The 20,962-nt window shown below is 41.5% G+C and overlaps 7 protein-coding genes and 1 pseudogene across 7 annotated transcripts; 5 read left to right on the top strand and 3 right to left on the bottom strand.

Moving 5' to 3' along the window:
* Positions 1–1,323: 1,323 nt before the first annotated feature.
* On the top strand, positions 1,324–3,691 carry LOC145548851 (uncharacterized). The gene is made up of 3 exons (XM_081599902.1): positions 1,324–1,748; positions 2,059–2,239; positions 3,114–3,691. Exons 2-3 carry the CDS (start codon positions 2,067–2,069, stop codon positions 3,478–3,480), a joined length of 540 nt encoding a protein of 179 aa, XP_081456028.1. The 5' UTR covers positions 1,324–1,748; positions 2,059–2,066; the 3' UTR covers positions 3,481–3,691.
* Positions 3,692–6,998: 3,307 nt separating this feature from the next.
* On the top strand, positions 6,999–8,169 carry LOC103480363 (histone H2B 1/2-like). Its single transcript, XM_008435269.3, has one exon. It carries the CDS (start codon positions 7,013–7,015, stop codon positions 7,388–7,390), a length of 378 nt encoding a protein of 125 aa, XP_008433491.1. The 5' UTR covers positions 6,999–7,012; the 3' UTR covers positions 7,391–8,169.
* An 800-nt stretch (positions 8,170–8,969) lies between these two features.
* Positions 8,970–9,958, top strand: LOC103480362 (histone H1 pseudogene; annotated as a pseudogene).
* Positions 9,959–10,542: 584 nt separating this feature from the next.
* On the top strand, positions 10,543–11,255 carry LOC103480361 (histone H4). Its single transcript, XM_008435267.2, has one exon. It carries the CDS (start codon positions 10,609–10,611, stop codon positions 10,918–10,920), a length of 312 nt encoding a protein of 103 aa, XP_008433489.1. The 5' UTR covers positions 10,543–10,608; the 3' UTR covers positions 10,921–11,255.
* A 734-nt stretch (positions 11,256–11,989) lies between these two features.
* LOC103480418 (histone H2A-like) lies at positions 11,990–12,661 on the bottom strand. Its single transcript, XM_008435355.3, has one exon. It carries the CDS (start codon positions 12,562–12,564, stop codon positions 12,178–12,180), a length of 387 nt encoding a protein of 128 aa, XP_008433577.2. The 5' UTR covers positions 12,565–12,661; the 3' UTR covers positions 11,990–12,177.
* Positions 12,662–12,840: 179 nt separating this feature from the next.
* Positions 12,841–13,418, top strand: LOC145548753 (histone H3). Its single transcript, XM_081599686.1, has one exon. The coding sequence runs from the start codon at positions 12,928–12,930 to the stop codon at positions 13,336–13,338; it is 411 nt and encodes a 136-aa protein (XP_081455812.1). The 5' UTR covers positions 12,841–12,927; the 3' UTR covers positions 13,339–13,418.
* Positions 13,419–13,883: 465 nt separating this feature from the next.
* On the bottom strand, positions 13,884–16,883 carry LOC103480360 (histone H2B 1/2-like). The gene has a single exon (XM_081599341.1). The coding sequence runs from the start codon at positions 14,551–14,553 to the stop codon at positions 14,176–14,178; it is 378 nt and encodes a 125-aa protein (XP_081455467.1). The 5' UTR covers positions 14,554–16,883; the 3' UTR covers positions 13,884–14,175.
* A 1,871-nt stretch (positions 16,884–18,754) lies between these two features.
* LOC103480357 (histone H4) lies at positions 18,755–19,113 on the bottom strand. The gene has a single exon (XM_008435261.3). It carries the CDS (start codon positions 19,111–19,113, stop codon positions 18,802–18,804), a length of 312 nt encoding a protein of 103 aa, XP_008433483.1. The 3' UTR covers positions 18,755–18,801.
* Positions 19,114–20,962: the final 1,849 nt, after the last annotated feature.

The following is a 20,962-nucleotide window of genomic DNA, read 5'->3' as shown; positions in this document are numbered from 1 at the left end:
TGTGACAAAGGTGCAGACCACCACCTTCCTGTTCATTTTAAAACCACGGAAACCAAACGGCTCATGCTGCTGTGCTTGTTTAGAGCATCAGCTCGACGTTTAAAAACCTGCGTCAGCACAAATATGGGAGAAAAAGTAGATTTCCTCTGTGATGGAATAAGCACAACTAATAAAGTGGTCAGGAAGCAAATAAAAGATAAGACCCAGGAAAAAAAACAATACAAATAACCCTAATATTCCTAGTCAGTAATCCTGGTTTGATAGTCTTTCTCTTCAGCCTGGTAGCCCAACAAATAAACAGTTTGATATATTTTTGGGTTGAAAAAGTGTGTTGGATCAAACCCATAAGCCTTCATTCAACCAACCGACCCATTCCTGGCCTCCTCATCAGTCATAGGTCTCAGGACAATGGCACCATATGGTTAGGGTGGAGCTACTGGTGCCACCATAACCAGTTTGTTGACTGGGAACTATTTCACAGGAGTGAAGGATTATTATTCCACGTATACACTAATCACTGCCGAATCTATTTATTCCTCAAGAGGTCACTGCTCACTCTACTCTTGTCTTCTCCGACTGACTTAGTGATTTTGGATAACTGAGTTATTCAAATTTTAATGGAAGAATGAATGAATGAATGAATGAATGAATGAATGAATGAATGAATGAATGAATGAATTAATTAATTAATTAATTAATTAATGCACTTTATTAATCCAAGAGGGAAATTCTCAAACAAAATGAATGTAAAATTAAAATGAATTGATGATTCTACTGAGTCCAAAATGCTCCACCAGTTTTTCCTGTGCTGCTTTCTCCTCCCTGACCTCTGACCTCTGTCTTTTGTCAACAATGTCAGTATTAAAATGGATGCTGACCTTCGGTCTGATAACCAAAAATACTTAGGCGTCTCTCGAAAAGTAAAGCTCTCCTTTACTTTTCTGCTTTCGTCAGCATTAGTAATCCATGCATTTGCAACCCACCAGAAGGTTTATTAATTTTTTTCTTTTTAATAGGACTGAGCCAGATCAATGTGTCACCTGTTAACCGGTCTGGGTTTGTGGCGCCGTGGAGGAGGGGCCTCCCAGATCGACAACATTTTCTCAGCCAGACAAATGTGTTGCATGACCAAACTTTAGCTTCACCACTCTCTTCATGCAGTGCAGGCCTCTGGCTTCCTGTTCATTTTCATAAGAAAAACAAAACACGCGCTTGGCTGGAACACCCGATAAGCCGTCTTGAACCTCTGCCAGATGTTGCTCAGTACTTGTCACTTTGCCACGTTTGCAGTTTTCTTCACTTTTGTAGCCAACCACTTCTCGCTCCTTCGGAAACAGATGCACTGCAGGAGGTTTCACTGCAGCCACACGGCGGGCCTGACTTCACATTTCTACGTGTGAAGTTTAATAAAACCACAAATAAAGTCGACTCACCTCCTGAACATCTCTAAGGTCCGTCACTGCTAACTGCGTTTACCTTTCTCAAAAGTGTGACAACCCCAGTTTTCCAACCTCAATCGTCGCTGCTCGCCACAAGGGCGATCTGTCAAAAAAACAACTGCTTGATCTGAGTCAGCAGTGTGAAAATTTGTTGATCGTGACCTCAGACTTACAAACTGGTGCATTAATTGCAGCTATTTGATTGGCTGTTTGCTGCGAGCTGGGATACGAGGTGGTCTTGGTCAACTGACTCTAACGTCAGTAAACTCCTTCACAACACAGAGAGCGAAGACGGGCCGGCCACGGAAGGTGAGTCAGTACTTTCTCAGCTACGACCGATTATATTAACAGCTCCATCATTTGATTTATTCTATGTATTTGCTCCTTTTTGGAGAAAAAATAAATAAATAATCTCCTGTGTTCAAAGTGACATGACATTAACTCCTAAAGCTAAAATCTTGGAACACATCCGAAGTCGATTTTTGTTTGTTTGTCTGTAACAGATTATATAGTGAGTATTTTAACATCCAAATTACAGCACACAACAAGCGCTCCACTATTCAGAGGAACAAAGTGACCTTTTGAGTTGTGTTCACTAACTCAGTCTCTGCCTCTTCAGACAAGAAAATGCGAGTCGTCCTGCTGATCGCTGTCCTGTGCAGCTGCGCTGCGGCAGACGAGGATTCCTACAATAAACGCCCGTGTCAGCCGAACAACGACCAAAACGCCTACAGCAAGTTCGAAGCCAAACACATCCTTCCAAAAAAGTTCAAAACTGGCTCAATATCGGAGTGGGAGAAGTGAGTCACTGAATGTTGATTAAAATAGGGATAAAAACATAGCAATTATTGAGTTATTAACGTATGAACAACTCACTAGTATAAAAGTTAAAACTTAGAAGACTGTTTATTTTGAAGGTCTTGTCACTGCATCTCAATGTCTAGACTTTGACTAGGCCACTCCAGCACCTCATTTCCTTTTTTTAAAGTCACACAGAGTAAGTACTTTAGTACTGAATAGAAATTCGCCTTCAGGGTTTTCTGGTGTGGTTCCACCACCCAGACTGCTTGGATTTTAAACGCTTCATCCTGGAATTACGTGTTAGTTTTATATGTGTGACGGGACATGCAGCTTCCAAAATGCTCTACTATTTTGTGATTGGTTCACAGAATATTTTCTCAAAGCTCTTGGGGGAAACATCAGGATGTTTTGTCTTTATTCTGTTTGTCCAGCAGAAGCTTTTTGTTTGGATCTCTGCCACTTATGTCCTTTTAGCCCAGATGGTTTCTTATTGTTCAATCATGAAAATGCACCATAACTGACATATCAGATTTATGGTTTTTCCATTTAGGGCCAAGTTTGTTTGGATAGATTTTTTTCTGCGTAACAAATGGAATCATCTTTTGAAAACTTTTGCTTTCACTAAGGTTATCTGCTATTAAAATGGGCTTGATCTGAAATATTCAAGTGTAAGAAAAAATGTATAATGGGGCAAAACACTTTGACAGAACTCATTTGTCTCATTCAAGTTTCTTGACAAAACATATTTTGTGCTGTTCATGCATAATGTTAGCTTATCTGAAAGACGTGTGGCTTCATTTTAATAAAAAAAACTAACCTTTTTAAATTACGTGTTTAAATGTTTTGAATAACGCAGTTTGTTTATTTCTCTAGACACATTAAGAACTTGAAGCGCTGCAAAGTTACAACTCAGTCCTTCATCGAGAAGTCAAAGGTCAATCTTGTTAAGAAAATCTGCAACGGCAAAGGCTGGAACCAGCAGCGCAACTTCTGCACGAGCAACTCAAAACTCCCCGTGTACGTAGTGAAAGTGAACAAATCGAACTGCACAGTTCTCAACACCCCGAGGAAAACTGAGGAACTGGTGACGGTGGCTTGTGACAAAGTTGGCAACCAGTGCCTTCCTGTTCATTATGAGCCAAAAGCCCAAACCGATGAACGGCCCAGAGCTGCCTGCTCTCCTGCTGCTCCGGATTATTGGCCTGACAAGCAATTTAATACCTCAATCTGGATTGACTGAAAGGTGACTAGAAATACTTCAGAAATGCTTCTGTGCCAATCAAAATCTTTAACCTGCTCCAGCAACCCTATAGAAAAAAAACAAGTTCTTCACGTCAAATGATTTTTTAAATCAAATTTAACAATCAAATGAATTGTTTTTATGCTGATTTCCTTATTAGCTGTGCTAAACAAATTGCTGTTGCTTTTAATATTGTCCAATAAAGATCATATCTATGAATGAAATCTGATTTTGTCCTGTTGTCCAATCACAGCTCATGTTTTAAAACGTCTCTGCAGTTCTGAGAGGTCTCAGTTATTAAAGTAGCTATTTTGCTATTAACCTTTTTTTTCTAGTTTTGCAATGAATGTTATAACAGAAAAGTTAACTGATATACTGGTAACTAGTTCACTCAATCAAAAGCTCTTTCAGCGCTTCATTGCCACCTACTGGTTGTTTATCAGTATAGCAGCAACTTCATCTCAGTTGAAACTTTGTTTCACGTTTTCCGTTGAGCCCAATAAGTAAACCAGCAACATTTCAGATTCTTTGTGTTTACAAGGAGCTCAGCTGACTGTTAGTTCTGCTCACAAAGAGAATCCATGTAACGAAGACTGAAAAACAGAGATTTATCTACAGTAAAACTGCCCCACACTCGACTCAGTGTTAAAGAGAAATCCACACTGATAATGTTCCACTTTGCTAAATTTAGCAAAGTTAGATCATATTGCTAAATGATCCAACAAAAACCAGAAAATCATTAACTAATAGTGCAGAGAAAAACTTAAGAGAAGCATTTACAGGTCACACCTGAAAGGTGCAGGAAACAAAACCCCCAATAGAAGGAAATGATGTTATTCTGTAACGATTGCTAGGAAACCACCAGCTCAGAGCGCAGGACTGTGAGAGCCGAAGCTTCACAAGAATGGAGTTTGACTATAAGGAAAAGGATGCAAGCAGGAAGAGGTAGACCTGAGGGTGAAAATGGTAAAATAAATAAATAAATACTTCACTTATATTAATAACTAATGCTCTTCAGATATAATGTGCCTTAGATTTTGAGAAGAGGTTAAACAATAATATACATGTATATTTTAGATAGAAAATGGTAGGAAATATATTGGATAATTTAAATATGACATTGCCTTCATCTAAGTATCCATAGTAAACGTGGCTCTGACTGATTTGCACTAGTAATTCAAAAATATTGGTGAAAGTTCGTCCGACCAACGCGTTGCAGTCATGAAAGCGTATTTGGAAAAACTGGTTTGATCTGGTCTTGTGGCAAAGGTGCTGACCACCACCTTCCTGTTCCTGTTAGCACGACTTGTCCAGGTAACTCTTTCACCCTGTTAGCTGCTCTGGTGGAGCAGGCGCTTTCCAGCGCAACATTTTCTCAGTAATACTGTGTAACATGACCAAACTTAACCTTCACCCTTCAATCTGTGCAGCGCAGACCTCTGGCTTCCTGTTCCTTTGCAAAAGAAGACAAAGAACAAAACTAAATACCCCCAAGTTGGTTTAAACATTAGCTTGGTCAGCCATCTGAAACCCCTTCTGTATTAAATAATTGTGCAATTTCCATCATTTTATGTTTTCAGTGAGTTCCCACTCCTCCAGAACAAATGCACAGTAAAACATTGAACTCTACTAGCTAAATGTTTTTCACATGATAGAAAAGTATGTTAGCCACAATGTTCCACCCTCAGTCACATCGCTGCTCAACACCAAGGTGAAATGTCAGAAAACAAGTTCTTGACTTCATGTGAAAACTTTTAGTTCATGACCATAGACTAAAGTCATAGGTTAACATGCAGTCATTTGATTGGCTGTTTGCCTCGAGCCGGGATACCTGGTGGTCATGGTAACTGGTTATAACTTCAGCGGACACTGACCTCCTCCTGTCTCTTCACAAGACGGACATTAGAGACGAACCGATCGTGAAAGGTGAGTAAATATCTCCTCTGAGTTATAATTTGCATCTGAAATGGATTATTGCTAATCAATAATAAAATATCTTTATTGAAACAGCTTTTTTAAAATTGAGTTAGGATTTTTTTTTTAACATCCAGCTTCAAAGGGCTCCGCTGTTCAGAGCAACAAAAGCAACAGCAAAGTGACGAACTTTTTGAATTGCATTCAGTAACTTTTGAGTTTCTGCTTCTTCAGACAAGAAAATGCAAGTCATCCTGCTGATCGCTGTCATGTGCAGCTGTGCTGTGGGAGACGAGGATTCACACAACGGTCAGCCGTCAGCCGACCAATAAGCCAGACGCGTTCAAGAACTTTGAAAAAAAAATCACGTCCTTCCAGAAAACTTTGATACTTGTTCAAAATCTGAATGGGAGAGGTGAGTTACTGACTCTGTCATTTGTTTTTAAACTTTGACAGAACTGCTCATTCGCCATCCAAATTTTTTTGACACATACTTTTTTTACATACTGCATAGCTACAGTCATTATGTAAGTTTATCTGAAAGTCTTGTGACATCATGAAAACCCTTTTTTTTTAAATGAAATACATGAATATTTTTTGATAATATATTTGTTTCCCTAGCCATATACAAAGCTTGGAACGCTGCGGAGAACCAACTCAGACCTTCATTGAACGCTCAAACACCGATCTTGTCAGGGAAAACCCGAAACTTATGGACGGCCCAGAGCTACCTGCTGTCCTGCTGCTCCGGATTATTGGTCTGACAAGCAATTTAATATCTCAGACTGGATTGACTGAGAGGTGATTAGAAATACTTCAGAAATGCTTCTGTACCAATCAAAACCATTTAACCTGCTCCAGCAACCCTGTAGAAAAAAAGAAAAATCTTCAAGTAATGTTTTTTTCTGCATCATATTTTATGTTTGATACCTTCTTACATGAAATGTACAATGCTTTAGACATTGTCTAATAAAGCTCATTGTTAAATAATTTGAATGGTTTTAGTCCAGTCAAACCATTCAAATTATTGAAGCTAACTATTTTGTTTCTGGATATGTATGCACATGTTTGTTTCCTGTTTGCTTGTTTTCTTGCTTTTAAAAACCAGTTTGAAATTAGTCAAATCATAACAAAATGTTGAATATGTGTGGCTGGATTAAAATGACTTTTTTTCTTAAGTTGCTTGAGACTGAATTAAAAACTGATTTGAATTCACTGCATGATAATATGTGGTTACATTTGTCAGTGCAGGCCAAGGAAACCTAAGGCATTGATAAACACCACAGAAAATATAATATACCGTTGTTCATTTTCAAGGGTGAATTCCTAATTCAACTTACTTAAGTTTATTTAAAACGACCTAAAAAAAAGTTTTGGAGGAGCAGTTAGGCTGAGAAATGAACCATCAGGATTTCCCGCTTCTTTCTATTTCTCTGCGCGCGAAGTTTAAAAATCCCACGTGATTTCTTTTTGAAGTCAGCACTTCCTACTTTACCCTCTGAGAGAAACAGCCAATCACAGCTGGGGGATGACACAGCACTATTTGCATGCTGGCTGTATAATACCGACCTAATCGTTTCACTGAGTCATTCGTTGCTGTTAGAACCAGTGAGGAAACATGCCTGAACCCGCCAAGTCTGCGCCCAAGAAGGGCTCCAAGAAAGCGGTCACCAAGACGACCACCGGCAAAGGAGGCAAGAAGAGGAGAAGGACCAGGAAGGAGAGCTACGCCATCTACGTGTACAAGGTGCTGAAGCAGGTCCACCCCGACACCGGGATCTCCTCCAAGGCCATGAGCATCATGAACTCCTTCGTCAACGACATCTTTGAGCGCATCGCCTCCGAGGCCTCCCGTCTGGCTCACTACAACAAGCGCTCCACCATCACCTCCAGGGAGATCCAGACCGCTGTGCGCCTCCTGCTGCCAGGCGAGCTGGCCAAGCACGCCGTGTCCGAGGGAACCAAGGCTGTTACCAAGTACACCAGCTCCAAGTGAACAGCTCTGCTGTTAACACACTAACCCAACGGCTCTTTTAAGAGCCACTCACTACATCTCAAGAGTCATTATTCTTTGTAACTTACAGCTACACTAAAATGAGGGTATTTTGTTTTAAACAAGATGTAGAGAACTACTAAGAAAAATGTCACGGTCAGATTTTCAAAAGCACAACTAGCAGTGTCTGTTCCAATATGCTTGGATCTAGCTGCACATAACACTTCAGTGACTGCAACCAAGCAAATGGCTACACCAGGAGAAGCCTAAATTGGCAAGAAATGACTGAGTTTACAAATTGTAATCAGTGATTTGGCCTCTCCTCCAACCAACATGGATGCATAAATCAACTCTTTTCCTCAACTTGTCATCCCAAAATAAATTTGAAATGCAAAACCCGGAAATTATCACCCTACAGGGACTATAACCAATAGTCATTGTCATGCAATGTCATACTGCAGTGCAGACAAAATAAAATTAGGGAGAAAAAATGAATACTTCCAGCAGTGACCACCTCATCTAATAGTTTAATGCATGAAATGTGGACCTTGTGTATTTTCACTTGCTGTCATATATTGAAATGGTTTATAATTATAGATATGAAACTGCCAACATGTTCTGTTTGACCACTGTGAAATATTTAATGTCAATTTATAAGTTACTTCAGTTGTATTTTCATATAAACTCTACAGGTCTAAAAAAATGTATAGAAAGTAATTTTGTAGAGTGTCAAGTATTTGCCATTTAAATGATTTAAATCTGAAATAACCATTTAGTTTTTGACATGTTTTATAGTAGCATATTTCTGCTATTATGCTATTAATAGCATAATAGCGATTATGCTATACTAATACTAAATACTATCACCATTTTGGTGATAGTATTTTAAAAAATGTTGGACCAGTCAGCTGTAAGTCTCATGTTTATAAAACATGAATAATATGTTCATATGTATTAATCAAATATATGAACTTTGCAAAACTTAACAACCGTCAACTTGTTTCTGTATTGAACAGTGAAAGTTTCTGTATGTTTAAAAGAAACATTAGTGTATTAATCTCCTCTTATAAAAACGTATTCCATGACCTGTTTGCACAGTTTTAATCGAATTTCCCAAATTAACTAAGCATCAAATCATGATTTCAATCCAGCCTCTCTCGGTTATTGGAGAGGCTGAATTTATTCCCGTGGATCTTCGGAACACGCACCGGCCTCGACCGTATCAGTGTGTTTACATCGGCTGAATACGTTCGTCTTATTCCTCAATAAATTCCTGCATCGCAACCAATTTATCACGATTCGATCCTCAGACATCTCTGCTAACAAAAACATACCGGTTCTCTTTATTGTGAGACGGTTTTAGATATTTTTAGCGGCGAAGTTTTAAGAAAACTTCCCCCACGCCGCGCGAGGCGAGTTGGAATCTGACGTGTTTTGAAGCTCGTGAAAAGAAGAGAAACAACCGTGGAAGTCAAACGTGCACTCAGTCTGTAGCAGGGAGGGATTCGTTTCTTTTCCAATAGAACTTGCGTTTGGTAATGTTTGATTTCTGGAGATTTGTTGACTGAAATGTGGCGGAGAAAACACAAAGTGGAACCGCTTTCCGAAACGGCAGCAGAGCGGCGCCCTGGGTTGTCTCTTTACGGTTCTCATATGTGTTATAAGTCCTGCCTCCCGCTTTGAGCTCCATACGTTCAGAGGAACAACACAGTCAGAGAAACATGGTAGAGGAAGCTCCAGCAGCCGCGCCGGCCAAGGCTCCGGCCAAAGCCCCGAAGAAGAAGCCCGCTCCCCGGGTCAAGAAAGACGGACCCAGCCTCCCTAAACTCATCGTGGCCGCCGTGGCCGAGTCCAAGGAGCGCAAGGGGATGTCCCTGGCCGCCCTCAAGAAGGTGCTGGCCGGGAAGGGAGTGGACGTGAGCAAGGCGAACAAGCGCATCAACACTGCCGTCACCAAGCTGGTCACCAAAGAGACCCTGAGCCAGACTAAGGGCACCGGGGCCGCTGGGTCTTTCAAGCTCGCCAAAAAGGAGCCCAAAGCCGTCAAGCCAGCCAAGAAGGTGGTGAAGAAGAAGGCTCCCATCAAGGCCAAGAAGCCCGCTGCCAAGAAGACCACAGCAGCCAAGAAACCCGCCGCTAAGAAGCCTGCAGCTGCCAAGAAATCCCCGAAGAAGGCTCCGGCTAAGAAAGCGGTGAAAAAGCCCGCAAAGAGCCCCAAGAAGGTCGCACCCAAGAAGCCCAAGGCAGCTAAGAAGCCTGCAGTCAAAAAAACTGCAGCCAAAAAGCCCGCAGCGAAGAAAGCCAAGAAGTAAACAGCTGCTTCAACCCGCACTCAGTGCAGCAAAAGGCTCTTTTCAGAGCCAACACTTATTCTCTGTAGAGCACATCCTGTCCTTACAGTTTATTAAATTAACCAGGGTCAGCGTTAATAACTTAAATATTGTGATTTACACAGTTCTAACAGCTTTATTTCTCCATGTAGCCACATAGATTTTATCATTAATATTATATATAAATCTACCTCTAATCACAATCACAGTGAAACGATTAGACTTAATCTGTCAACAGACCCAACTGCTTTTCTCTTAGAATTACATCTACCTACTACTGCTACCTATAACCAAGCCACATTTAGAGATTGTTCACATATTACAAAATGTAATTATTTGTCAAAATGTATTTAAAGAACAATTGTATATCAGAATGTTGCTGCTATTGATAAGCAGCCAAAAATCAACTCAAACTGCATGAACTTGATTTAAGAAATGAATAGCTGAGATTGGAGATGTTGAAATGTTTATTTCATTTCCACTGAAAATACATAATAATAAAAAAAGGCTATTCATTATGACCGAAAGCGTTTAACTGTGTTCCTCTGTGTGAGAAACAAATGATCATTTGTAAAGATTTCATAAAAAATTTGATTTACTTAAACATATTTTCAAGATTTTAAATTCAACATTAGAAAAATTTTGAATTTGATAAGCAAATAAAATGTACTCTTCAGACGTTGAATTAAAAGAAATTATACCAGGAATCCAAAATAAAAAGGCAAATTAAGGAAAACACGAACTTTTTCGACCGGTTTCAATGACGTGACTGGATCTGTTGAGCTCAGTTCCTCCCCTGTTCTCTTTCACGTCCGCAGATCCCAGATATAGGCGGTGCTTCTTCTGTATAGACCACATTATCGCTTCAGACTTTTCTAGAACGATACCAACATGAGCGGCAGAGGAAAGGGAGGCAAAGGACTCGGTAAAGGCGGCGCCAAGCGTCACCGTAAAGTCCTCCGTGATAACATCCAGGGAATCACCAAGCCCGCTATCCGCCGTCTGGCTCGCCGCGGGGGAGTCAAGCGTATCTCCGGTCTCATCTACGAGGAGACCCGCGGTGTGCTCAAGGTCTTCCTGGAGAACGTCATCCGTGACGCCGTCACCTACACCGAGCACGCCAAGAGGAAGACCGTCACCGCCATGGACGTGGTGTACGCTCTCAAGAGGCAGGGCCGCACTCTGTACGGCTTCGGAGGTTAAACTGCTTCATTGTATCGATACAACAACAAAACGGTCCTTTTAAGGGCCACACACATGTTCTAATGAGCTGAATTTCCTCAATTCATTTGGTTTTCTACCTCAAACTTTCAAGGGAAACTCAAAAAAGCTATAATGATTGAAATTTGTAGATGACAAAATGGCAAAGCTGTAGTTTACTTTCTACAAATCTGTTTAAAACTATAACTTGTGTTCACAACTAAGTTATTCATTTTCTATATATTTCATCCATTGACTTGTGTAATCTAAATTAACTTCGGCTGTGGGTTGTTTCACATTGTAAAATATTTACACTTGACTGTTAAAGTACAAACTGACCCTTGCTCCAATGACTGCTTTTGTAGCCACTGAACTACCAGAGAATAGAACCACTACTGTGAATGTTTACATGCAAAAAGCTAACTGGTGCACATCTGTCAAAATACCTTAACCCATAAGGAAGATTTTAAATAAAATGAAAATCAAACCACACTTTGAAAACAAAAGGAAATGCAAAAAAATAAATACTTATACACTTCAAATCAAAAACTTGGAAATAGGAAATCCAAATGAGGTCCAATTTATAATTGCAGGAAATTGTTCTAATGAGAAATTAAGTTTTACCATCAATAACAGGAAATAGCTTTACGATATCTAAATGCATGAATAAATACAAAAACATAACATTCTGAATGGAGTGGTTAAACGTTTTACAAATCAACTTACACTGTATTTATATATACATTACAGTGGTTATGAATAGTGATTACTATGTGCACCCTATGAAGGGTTGCCTAGGCAGTTAAGATGCTATTTTAAATAAAATGTTGAAGATGTTATCCCCAGTAGCATAGGTATGATTTCAGAGTATCAAATCTAGTCATGTCTCAACCCTTTTCTGTTTCCTCTTCTAGGTTTGGTCCAGTTATTGAAGACAGAATATTTAGACCTTATTTATTAGTATGTCAAACATTTAGCTTGACACATCAGTCAGTCACTGCACGTTTTAAACAATATAAGGATTAAGAAAGAAATTTCAGTAGTGAACAAGTGGTTATTCAATTTGGCTTTTATAACAAAGATTGTGCCATTATTCAAATAAAGCCCGATTAAAAGTGGCCCATAATAAAATCTTTAAAGTTAATGTGACATAAAAAAGTACATTTTTAAATGTCAAACATATAGAAGTCAAAGCTCCTAAAATAAAGTGTGTGGCTCTGAAAAGAGCCGTTGTGTTTGTTTTCAGCGGGTATCAGGAGTTTACTTGGCCTTGGCGGCCTTCTCGGTCTTCTTGGGCAGCAGCACCGCCTGGATGTTGGGCAGCACTCCACCCTGAGCGATGGTGACTCCACCCAGCAGCTTGTTGAGCTCCTCGTCGTTGCGGACGGCCAGCTGCAGGTGACGGGGGATGATGCGGGTCTTCTTGTTGTCGCGGGCGGCGTTCCCAGCCAGCTCCAGGATCTCAGCGGTCAGATACTCGAGCACAGCGGCCAGGTAGACGGGGGCTCCGGCACCGACCCGCTCGCCGTAGTTGCCTTTGCGCAGCAGCCTGTGAACACGGCCCACTGGGAACTGGAGTCCGGCTCTAGAGGAGCGGGTCTTGGCCTTGGCTCTGGCTTTTCCTCCGGTCTTTCCGCGGCCACTCATTTTGTTGCTGTTTGTTTCTGGAGATGAGACTCGAGAAAGAAATGAGAAGCAGCGGCTGAAATCTGCTTTTTATGTCCGCGGAAAGTGGCAGGCTTGTGCTGGCGACCAACCAGAAAAGCTCCCAGCAGAGCGGGACGGAGAGGCGGACTTTTTGAACGCAGCTTCCTCCAATGAGCAGCGGACATTAAGCCGGGAGGCGACGCCTCTGGGCGGCGCTGAGCTCCATGAGGAGCCGCTAACCAACCAGGATCCGGAGCGGAGCTGCAGCGTCACAGAGTGACGCCCAGAGCCTGAGCTTAAGAGCAGCGGAGCCTCGACGGTTTGCAACATTTTCCTCCTGATCGTGATCAGAGAAGCAGAAGCATGGCCAGAACCAAGCAGACCGCCCGTAAGTCCACCGGAGGCAAAGCCCCCAGGAAGCAGCTGGCCACCAAGGCGGCCAGGAAGAGCGCTCCGGCTACCGGCGGCGTGAAGAAGCCTCACCGCTACAGGCCCGGTACCGTGGCTCTGAGAGAGATCCGTCGCTACCAGAAGTCGACGGAGCTGCTGATCCGCAAGCTGCCCTTCCAGCGCCTGGTCCGAGAGATCGCTCAGGACTTCAAGACCGACCTGCGCTTCCAGAGCTCCGCCGTCATGGCTCTGCAGGAGGCCAGCGAGGCCTACCTGGTGGGTCTGTTCGAGGACACCAACCTGTGCGCCATCCACGCCAAGAGGGTCACCATCATGCCCAAAGACATCCAGCTGGCCCGCCGCATCCGCGGAGAGAGAGCTTAGAGGCTGCAGCTCCAACTAACACACAACGGCTCTTTTAAGAGCCACACACACCTTCATTAAGAGCTGCTCCCCTCATTCTACACATTACCACCATCATCTCATTCTTATCAACTTTACTGTGTTTTTAGAAACTGTTTTGCATTGAAAGACTAGTTAAAAATGATATTTTCTGAACGTTATAAGGTTAAAAATAAGGAATTAAATCATGACTACATCTGTTAGCCTTGCAGTATTTCACCCTCACTTCATACTAAAAACAAACTGGTCTGTGCATCATTTGCAACCCTAAGTTTTAGGGCCCAGATCAAGCATGGAAGGCTGATGGAGACAAAGGTCTGACTTTTTCCCCAAATGGGGTAAAACCACACAATCTTTACTTTGAATTTTCTAGTCAAGATTTTCAACCAGGTTTAGACAATCCTCTTAAGAGGATGGACTTTTTCTTAGGTCAAAATACATTTATGTAGCCTTTAATACAGCTTTTAACTATGCTTTATTTTACAAAAGTGTGAAGAAAATAGTCATCTTTACTCTACATCATTATACTTCATGCCATTTTAGTTTAGTGGTTAAATATAGAATCTTGTTCAGTTCTGATGCGAGACAAACCCCCCACTGTATTTTCCATGTTTTGACTGGATTTATTTTGTGTGGTGAATTAGATACGTTTGATTGTAAATCAACCCTCAACTTTTTCTAAGTCACTTTCAGTACATTTCAATCCACATAAGATCTTGTTTATATGGCATTTTATACAGATGAGGAATAATGACTCTCCAGATGTAGTGAGTGGCTCTTAAAAGAGCCGTTGGGTTGGTGTGTCAACAGCAGAGCTGTTCACTTGGAGCTGGTGTACTTGGTAACAGCCTTGGTTCCCTCGGACACGGCGTGCTTGGCCAGCTCACCGGGCAGCAGGAGGCGCACGGCGGTCTGGATCTCCCTGGAGGTGATGGTGGAGCGCTTGTTGTAGTGAGCCAGACGGGAGGCCTCGGAGGCGATGCGCTCAAAGATGTCGTTGACGAAGGAGTTCATGATGCTCATGGCCTTGGAGGAGATCCCGGTGTCGGGGTGGACCTGCTTGAGCACCTTGTACACGTAGATGGCGTAGCTCTCCTTCCTGGTTCTTCTCTTCTTCTTGCCTCCTTTGCCGGTGGTCGTCTTGGTGACCGCTTTCTTGGAGCCCTTCTTGGGCGCAGACTTGGCGGGTTCAGGCATGTTTCCTCACTGGTTCTAACAGCAACGAATGACTGACTGTTCACGGTGAGGTCGGTATTATACAGCCAGCATGCAAATAGGGCTGTGTCGTCCCCCAGCTGTGATTGGCTGTTTCGCTCAGAGGGTAAAGTAGGAAGTGCTGACTTCAAAAAGAAATCACGTGGGATTTTTAAAGTTCGCGCGCGGAGGAAATCCTGACGGTTCTTCATTGTTCTCAGTTTAACTGCTCCTCAAAGAGCCTGTAACTCACCAGAACCGAAAACTAGAGAGCAAATACACTTAGTACATTCAGACACTTTTTCTGGTTTTTATACAACAAGCAGGTTGAAAAATAAGCTTTAATCATTCAAAGACTGAAGACAACAGTCCACAGTGTTGTGTTGTTTTATTTGAAGACATTTGTTGTTTCACTTCTTAGATTTATACCTCATTTTCTTTTACCACCACAAACAACCATTTCTTTTTCTATGAGTTCTAAATATAAACAAAACCTTCAAAATCTTTTTAGCTGAATTAGGAATTAATCACTGAAAACAAACATAGATACCATCTTTAGATTGGTTCTGACATTGAATCCTTATCTCTAGTAATTGTATTTTCCAAACCCAGTCGTTAGGTGGAATATTGTCCTGTAAGAAGCACTGTAATGTTTCTCTTCAAATCTTTTCCTTTTCTTGAATCTGGGTCTGGAGCATTTAAAGAAAGTTCATCTCGTTGTGGAAGTCATGATTCTTTATGTAGACTGAGTTCTTTGGGTAGGTGAGATATACTGTCCTTTAAAATGGACGTCTGCAGGCAAGACTGGGGGCTAACATTTTTCTTCAACCATGTGTACCATCTTGAAAGAGGACAAGAATCCAATTTATTTTCTGTGGCAGTTAACAGCACTGTAAGTTCAATCCAGTCGTCACATCCATACGTTCCAACTGATCCTATTCAACTTAACCAGAAACTCCCTCTAATCAAAAAAAAGACCTGACAGATCAAGTCTCTAATTTTCAGCCATCACTCCTACTGGATGAGCATATAGAGACTAGAGGACAGAGGAAAAAAACCCTTTCATGAGTCGAACCAGGGAGAGTGTTAATCTGCCGGTTCTGCTCCAGTAACGTCCGAGCAGGGGCGGATCTAGCGGGGTGGCAGTTGCCACCCCAAATGAGAACCTTGCCACCCCTGTTGCCACCCCACCTGGCGACTATGAATTCAATAAATAGTTATGGGAAATCGGACGTTAAGCGCACGGATCTCTTTTTTCCGATAACATTGAATGCAACACAATGTAACCTGACACCTACTGCTGAGTAGCGGGAAGTGCGAGAGAAGGACAGAGCGCCAGACAGCAGCATTGATATGGATGGATATAAATTACTGGACTGGTCATTACGTGACGTATTATGCGCCACACATGCGCCATTGCTGTCCATTGAGCCAACATTATTGGTGGTCAGGAAAATACCACAGTCACGCAAAGAATCTGAAAAATGGTCGCAATATTTAGCGGTTAATTCAACCCAATGAATTAGATAACAAGGGCTTCAGATTTAACAGGTGAGGAAAAAGTTTTAATTTAAAGAAAATATGAGGAAAACGTGAGCAGTGGGTCAGTTATACTAGCCTAACTGTTGCTAGCCTTCTATTAACTTTGATAACCTCAACATGTGCTGCGCAGTTCGGTGTGTTTTGGTTCCGTTAGCACTAAAACAGGTCAACCCGCCCACCAGTCATCAGTAGAGCAGCTGTTTAAATTGGCTAATCAACCGCCGCTGTGCTCAGGCGAAAACTTATTAATAATGACAATATCAAGCCTGACAGGATAATGTAACAGACTGAATGTTCTGTTTTGGTGTTTTTGCTACTTTTTTGTGTGGGAAATGTTTGTTTTTTGGTGTTGATTCCCCTGATCGGTAATCTCTGCTCCATCTGCTCGTTGAGCTGTCGTCTGTCGGACACACAGAGACTTTACACTCTGTGTGTCGCGTAAAGTCGACACACACAGAGAGAAAAGGAGGAATAGAAGTGGTGTTTGGTTCTTCACCTGTTTATCAGCTTTATTGTACCTTTATTGTGGCACACTGTCTGCAGCCGCTGCAATTCCTAAAAGTTAAACAAGCGACAAAAACTGAACTAATCACCAAACTAAGGCTCCTACAGCATATTTAAAATAAAACGATTGACCAATATAAGATAAATTTGCCCTTTCTTGCATCTTGACAGAACTAACAGAAGCTAAACTGTTTATAGATTTGTATCACAAAGAATTGATCAAACATCAGTTTTCTCCTCTTTATTTTAAGTCGTATTTAATAAATCTGATAACAAATGATGGCGCTACGAATATTTTTGTGACAAATTTCTGCTCGTCCTGCATTGGGATAAAATGGTTTCCTGGACACAATAAATCACATAGCGACCAATAGACGCTGTCCAGTCCAGTAGTACATATCAATTAACAGGAGTATGAAAGACATTAAAAATAATTAACTATACTATATTAAGAAATTATATTTAATCCTCAGTGCTACATGAAGCTCATTTTGAAACAATGCAAGTTTAAAACAATATTTTGCAACAAGTAAATCAAGTAAATTAAGTCTAATGTTAGATCTGTGTAATGTATATATATATATATATATATATATATATATATATATATATATATATATATATATACACACACACACACACACACACACACACACACACACACACACACACACTGGCATATGTTGCCACCCCTGAAAAAATCCCTGCCCCCCTCTTGCCACCCCATAAATATTTTTCTAGATCCGCCCCTGTGTCTGAGCATCCTGAATGCTGATCATTCAGAGTATGTGTGAACCGATACTAACCGTACTTCCGGTTAGTATCGGTTCTGGCTTGTATGATAAGATTTGCAAGTTTCACACAATTATCTTAGTTTCTAAGCTTTTGAAACTTCATATGACTTCCGCTTATATTTGCATAATCTTCTTGGAGCTGAGAAACAGAGCATGTCCTGAATGATACACACTGTAGAAGCTACAAACATTACACTACCTTTGTACCAATCACATTGAGGCTTATAACATGTAACAAAAGCGATTTTATTTATTTATTTTTTTGCACCAGAACCTGACTATGTGCTTCAGTTCTAGTCATGCCCAGTCTAGAACTGTTCTTCTAGTCAGGAGCTGTTCTTCCGGCAACATAGAAAGAAAGACTGAAGGGAATAAAAACTTAGAGCTGCAGATATATTTTAAAAACGTATCCGTGATTGGATACTTCAAACCTTTGTCCTCACGTAAAAAACAACTTTGCTCTAATCTACCACAACATGTCTGTGCTCTGATTTAATGCTTCATGCATAAATAATCTCTCTTCTTGCATGAATCCTTTTCCAACTATCCAAACTCTGTCCCTGTGAAGCTTTCATTCACTCTCAAGGGCCCGTTATTGACCCTTCCAGCCAATAACACTTCCTTCTTTTGGGAGTGGGCTTCCTGCACCGCATTGTTGTGACTGACAAATGCTTTACAAATTAAAAATGAACTTTAATCATGATTTATTTTATTACTGGTGAAATAAGTTATGTTTTTATCAAATTTCTGCATTGGTTCTGCTCTGATGTCACAAAACTTGAGTCAAGTTGGTGACAGCAATTTCATGTCACACCCCGTCATTCTGTTGGCTGGAAAAGTTACTAATTAATGAACATCACTTAAATGTGTAGGTGTGTGCATCTGTGTATGCACAATGTAAAGGGTCACAATTGTGAACTTTTACATTGTGTGTAAAAGGTCACAATGAGTGGCCCTTAGCTAAACTGAAAGGAAGCAACAATCCAAAAACAACCCTGGCACAAGAATGATTGTTTTGGCCTCAGTTCTTGGCGTTTCAACTTTAATCATTAGAACATTTTAATAATTCAGTTAAATATCAGCGCAAAAGTTGCAGGATACTGAGAACTGAAGAGATTCGTTTCTGCAGAAAATCTAGATGCTATTTTGACACACGGTACGTGTTCAATATCCACACTTTAGGTTTCGCAATAGCAACCCACCTTATACATTGTTCATGTAAATTAATGAATCATCTACTCAAACTAGTCAGGAAGTTCTTACTCTGCTGTAATAATCACTTACGCACGTTCATATTGGTTTCCCATAGAAAGCTTAATAGGATTACATTCAAATGAGGAACATCAGCTCGTTAGAACATGTGTGTGGCCCTTAAAAGGACCGTTTTGTTGCATCAATACAATGAAGCAGTTTAACCTCCGAAGCCGTATAGAGTGCGGCCCTGCCTCTTGAGAGCGTACACCACATCCATGGCGGTGACGGTCTTCCTCTTGGCGTGCTCGGTGTAGGTGACGGCGTCACGGATGACGTTCTCCAGGAAGACCTTGAGCACACCGCGGGTCTCCTCGTAGATGAGACCGGAGATACGCTTGACTCCCCCGCGGCGAGCCAGACGGCGGATAGCGGGCTTGGTGATTCCCTGGATGTTATCACGGAGGACTTTACGGTGACGCTTGGCGCCTCCTTTACCGAGTCCTTTGCCTCCCTTTCCTCTGCCGCTCATGTTGGTATCGTTCTAGAAAAGTCTGAAGCGATAATGTGGTCTATAAAGAAGAAGCACCACCTATATCTGGGAACTGCGGACGTGAAAGAGAACAGGGGAGGAACTGAGCTGACATCATTCACCATTGAAATTGGCTGAATTGCGAAAGCTTGCAGAATATTCCAGATGAAGATGACAGGAAACCAATTTCTTTACTGCATTTTTTTAAATATTCACTGCAACCCGGCATATCTGGGTAAGCTACAGGTGGTAAGCATAAACATATTCTCATGTTTGGCATAGATAAATACATATTTCAGATTAACCCTTGTGTTTACAAATGGAGTCCACCCGACCCCACACACGTAAAACCTGTATCATTTGCCTTGTCTTCTTTCAAGATGGTACACATGGTTGAAAAAAAATGTTAGCCCCCAGTCTTGCCTGCAGACGTCCATTTTAAAGGACAGTATATCTCACCTACCCAAAGAACTCAGTCTACATTAGCGGTTCTCAACGTGGGCGGTACCGCCCCCCAGGGGGCGTTCAGGGGACGGCAGGGGGCGCTGGCGGACATTTTTACAAAAGGGGGGCGCTGGGATGCCTTTGGGGGGCGTTTGGTCGAAGGTAAACTTTACACCTTAAATGCACAACAGCAGTTTAGACTTTGAGCAACTTGGTAAAACTGTATTGTGTAACATTAAATCATGCTTGGCTGCAGCTGTATTGATGGCAGCTCTTCTTCTATTCAGTGTTTGTAGCTTCATGGCGCAGCTCCGCTCGGCATCAGTTCAGCGTTACACCGGCTGATGACGCTGCTTCACTTTGTCTGGTATTGCAAGTTAGGCTACATATGTTTTGGCAGTTCTGTGATCATGTCAAAGCAGCAATTTATATTAAAAAGTGTTTTATTTTCGTTTGAAAGCTGCCCGCTTCCATGGAAGGACAACAGAAAATCGCTCTTATAAACATGTAATTACTAAAATCACAATGCCCTCACTTTGTATCCCTCTGAAAAATGAACCCATTTAAATAAAGAAATCCATCCATGGGTGATACCTCGATAGAGAGCGTTCATGTTATAGCGTTAACACCGGTGCTGCAAGTGGTCCGACATGAAACGGGTTTGAGGGAACAACGGTACCACAGCACTTTTAAATTTCAATAATCAGAATACCGAAATTGTTTCCGTTGTTTTAAAAGTCTGTCTTTTCCCCATCGATATGTTTCCCGACCGCCCTGCACCTTAGGGAGTTAAAAAAACAAAAACAAAAAAAACTCCGCGCACATTGCGCAAAATTCTGAAACATGAGAAGCGGGCAAAACGGAGCGACGAACTAGATGTGAATTATAGCATAAAAACAGAGAATCCGACGCTGAACAGTGAAAAAAATCAACACATGATGTGAAACACATGACGATTAGGAGGCGCAGCAGGTGATGAGTGAAAATTACTGATGGTCAATAAACGATAAAATAAATCTAGCAACAGGAAAGAAACTAAAGTGGACATAGCAATAAACCGACAGAGGATAATATTAATCAAATGAAACTAAATGGAAATGAATGAAGAACAAAATGCAAGAATAAACTAAGAAGCTAAAGTAAATACGGAGGAATAAACTGGTATGGCAAGACCGTTCGAGCAATACAGAGGACTGTATGGCAAGAATAAACAGACACTATTTCCAGATAAAAGGTAAAATAATATTGTTGAAGTGCCATGAGCAGGAGCGCAACTACTCATTATTCAGGTGGATGCGAAAACATAAATCGGCGCCCCCCACGAAGGAGCGTAGAAACATACGCTCGCCCCCCCCCCCCCCCCCCCCCAGACCCCTTCCTCCAGACGCCGATACGTTTAGGCAAA

This window comes from Poecilia reticulata, chromosome 18, assembly GCF_904066995.2.
Source record: "Poecilia reticulata chromosome 18, P_reticulata-male-v2, whole genome shotgun sequence".
NCBI lineage: Eukaryota > Metazoa > Chordata > Actinopteri > Cyprinodontiformes > Poeciliidae > Poecilia > Poecilia reticulata.
The sequence above is the reverse complement of the archived record's forward strand: the minus strand, read 5'-3'. Positions and strand labels throughout refer to the sequence as shown.

Coding starts and splice junctions, on each gene's coding strand:
- LOC145548851 (XM_081599902.1), top strand. CDS start 2,067: ATGCGAGTCGTCCTGCTGATCGCTGTCCTGTGCAGCTGCGCTGCGGCA. Junction 2,240..3,113: donor TCAATATCGGAGTGGGAGAA/GTGAGTCACTGA, acceptor TTATTTCTCTAG/ACACATTAAGAACTTGAAGC.
- LOC103480363 (XM_008435269.3), top strand. CDS start 7,013: ATGCCTGAACCCGCCAAGTCTGCGCCCAAGAAGGGCTCCAAGAAAGCG.
- LOC103480361 (XM_008435267.2), top strand. CDS start 10,609: ATGAGCGGCAGAGGAAAGGGAGGCAAAGGACTCGGTAAAGGCGGCGCC.
- LOC103480418 (XM_008435355.3), bottom strand. CDS start 12,564: ATGAGTGGCCGCGGAAAGACCGGAGGAAAAGCCAGAGCCAAGGCCAAG.
- LOC145548753 (XM_081599686.1), top strand. CDS start 12,928: ATGGCCAGAACCAAGCAGACCGCCCGTAAGTCCACCGGAGGCAAAGCC.
- LOC103480360 (XM_081599341.1), bottom strand. CDS start 14,553: ATGCCTGAACCCGCCAAGTCTGCGCCCAAGAAGGGCTCCAAGAAAGCG.
- LOC103480357 (XM_008435261.3), bottom strand. CDS start 19,113: ATGAGCGGCAGAGGAAAGGGAGGCAAAGGACTCGGTAAAGGAGGCGCC.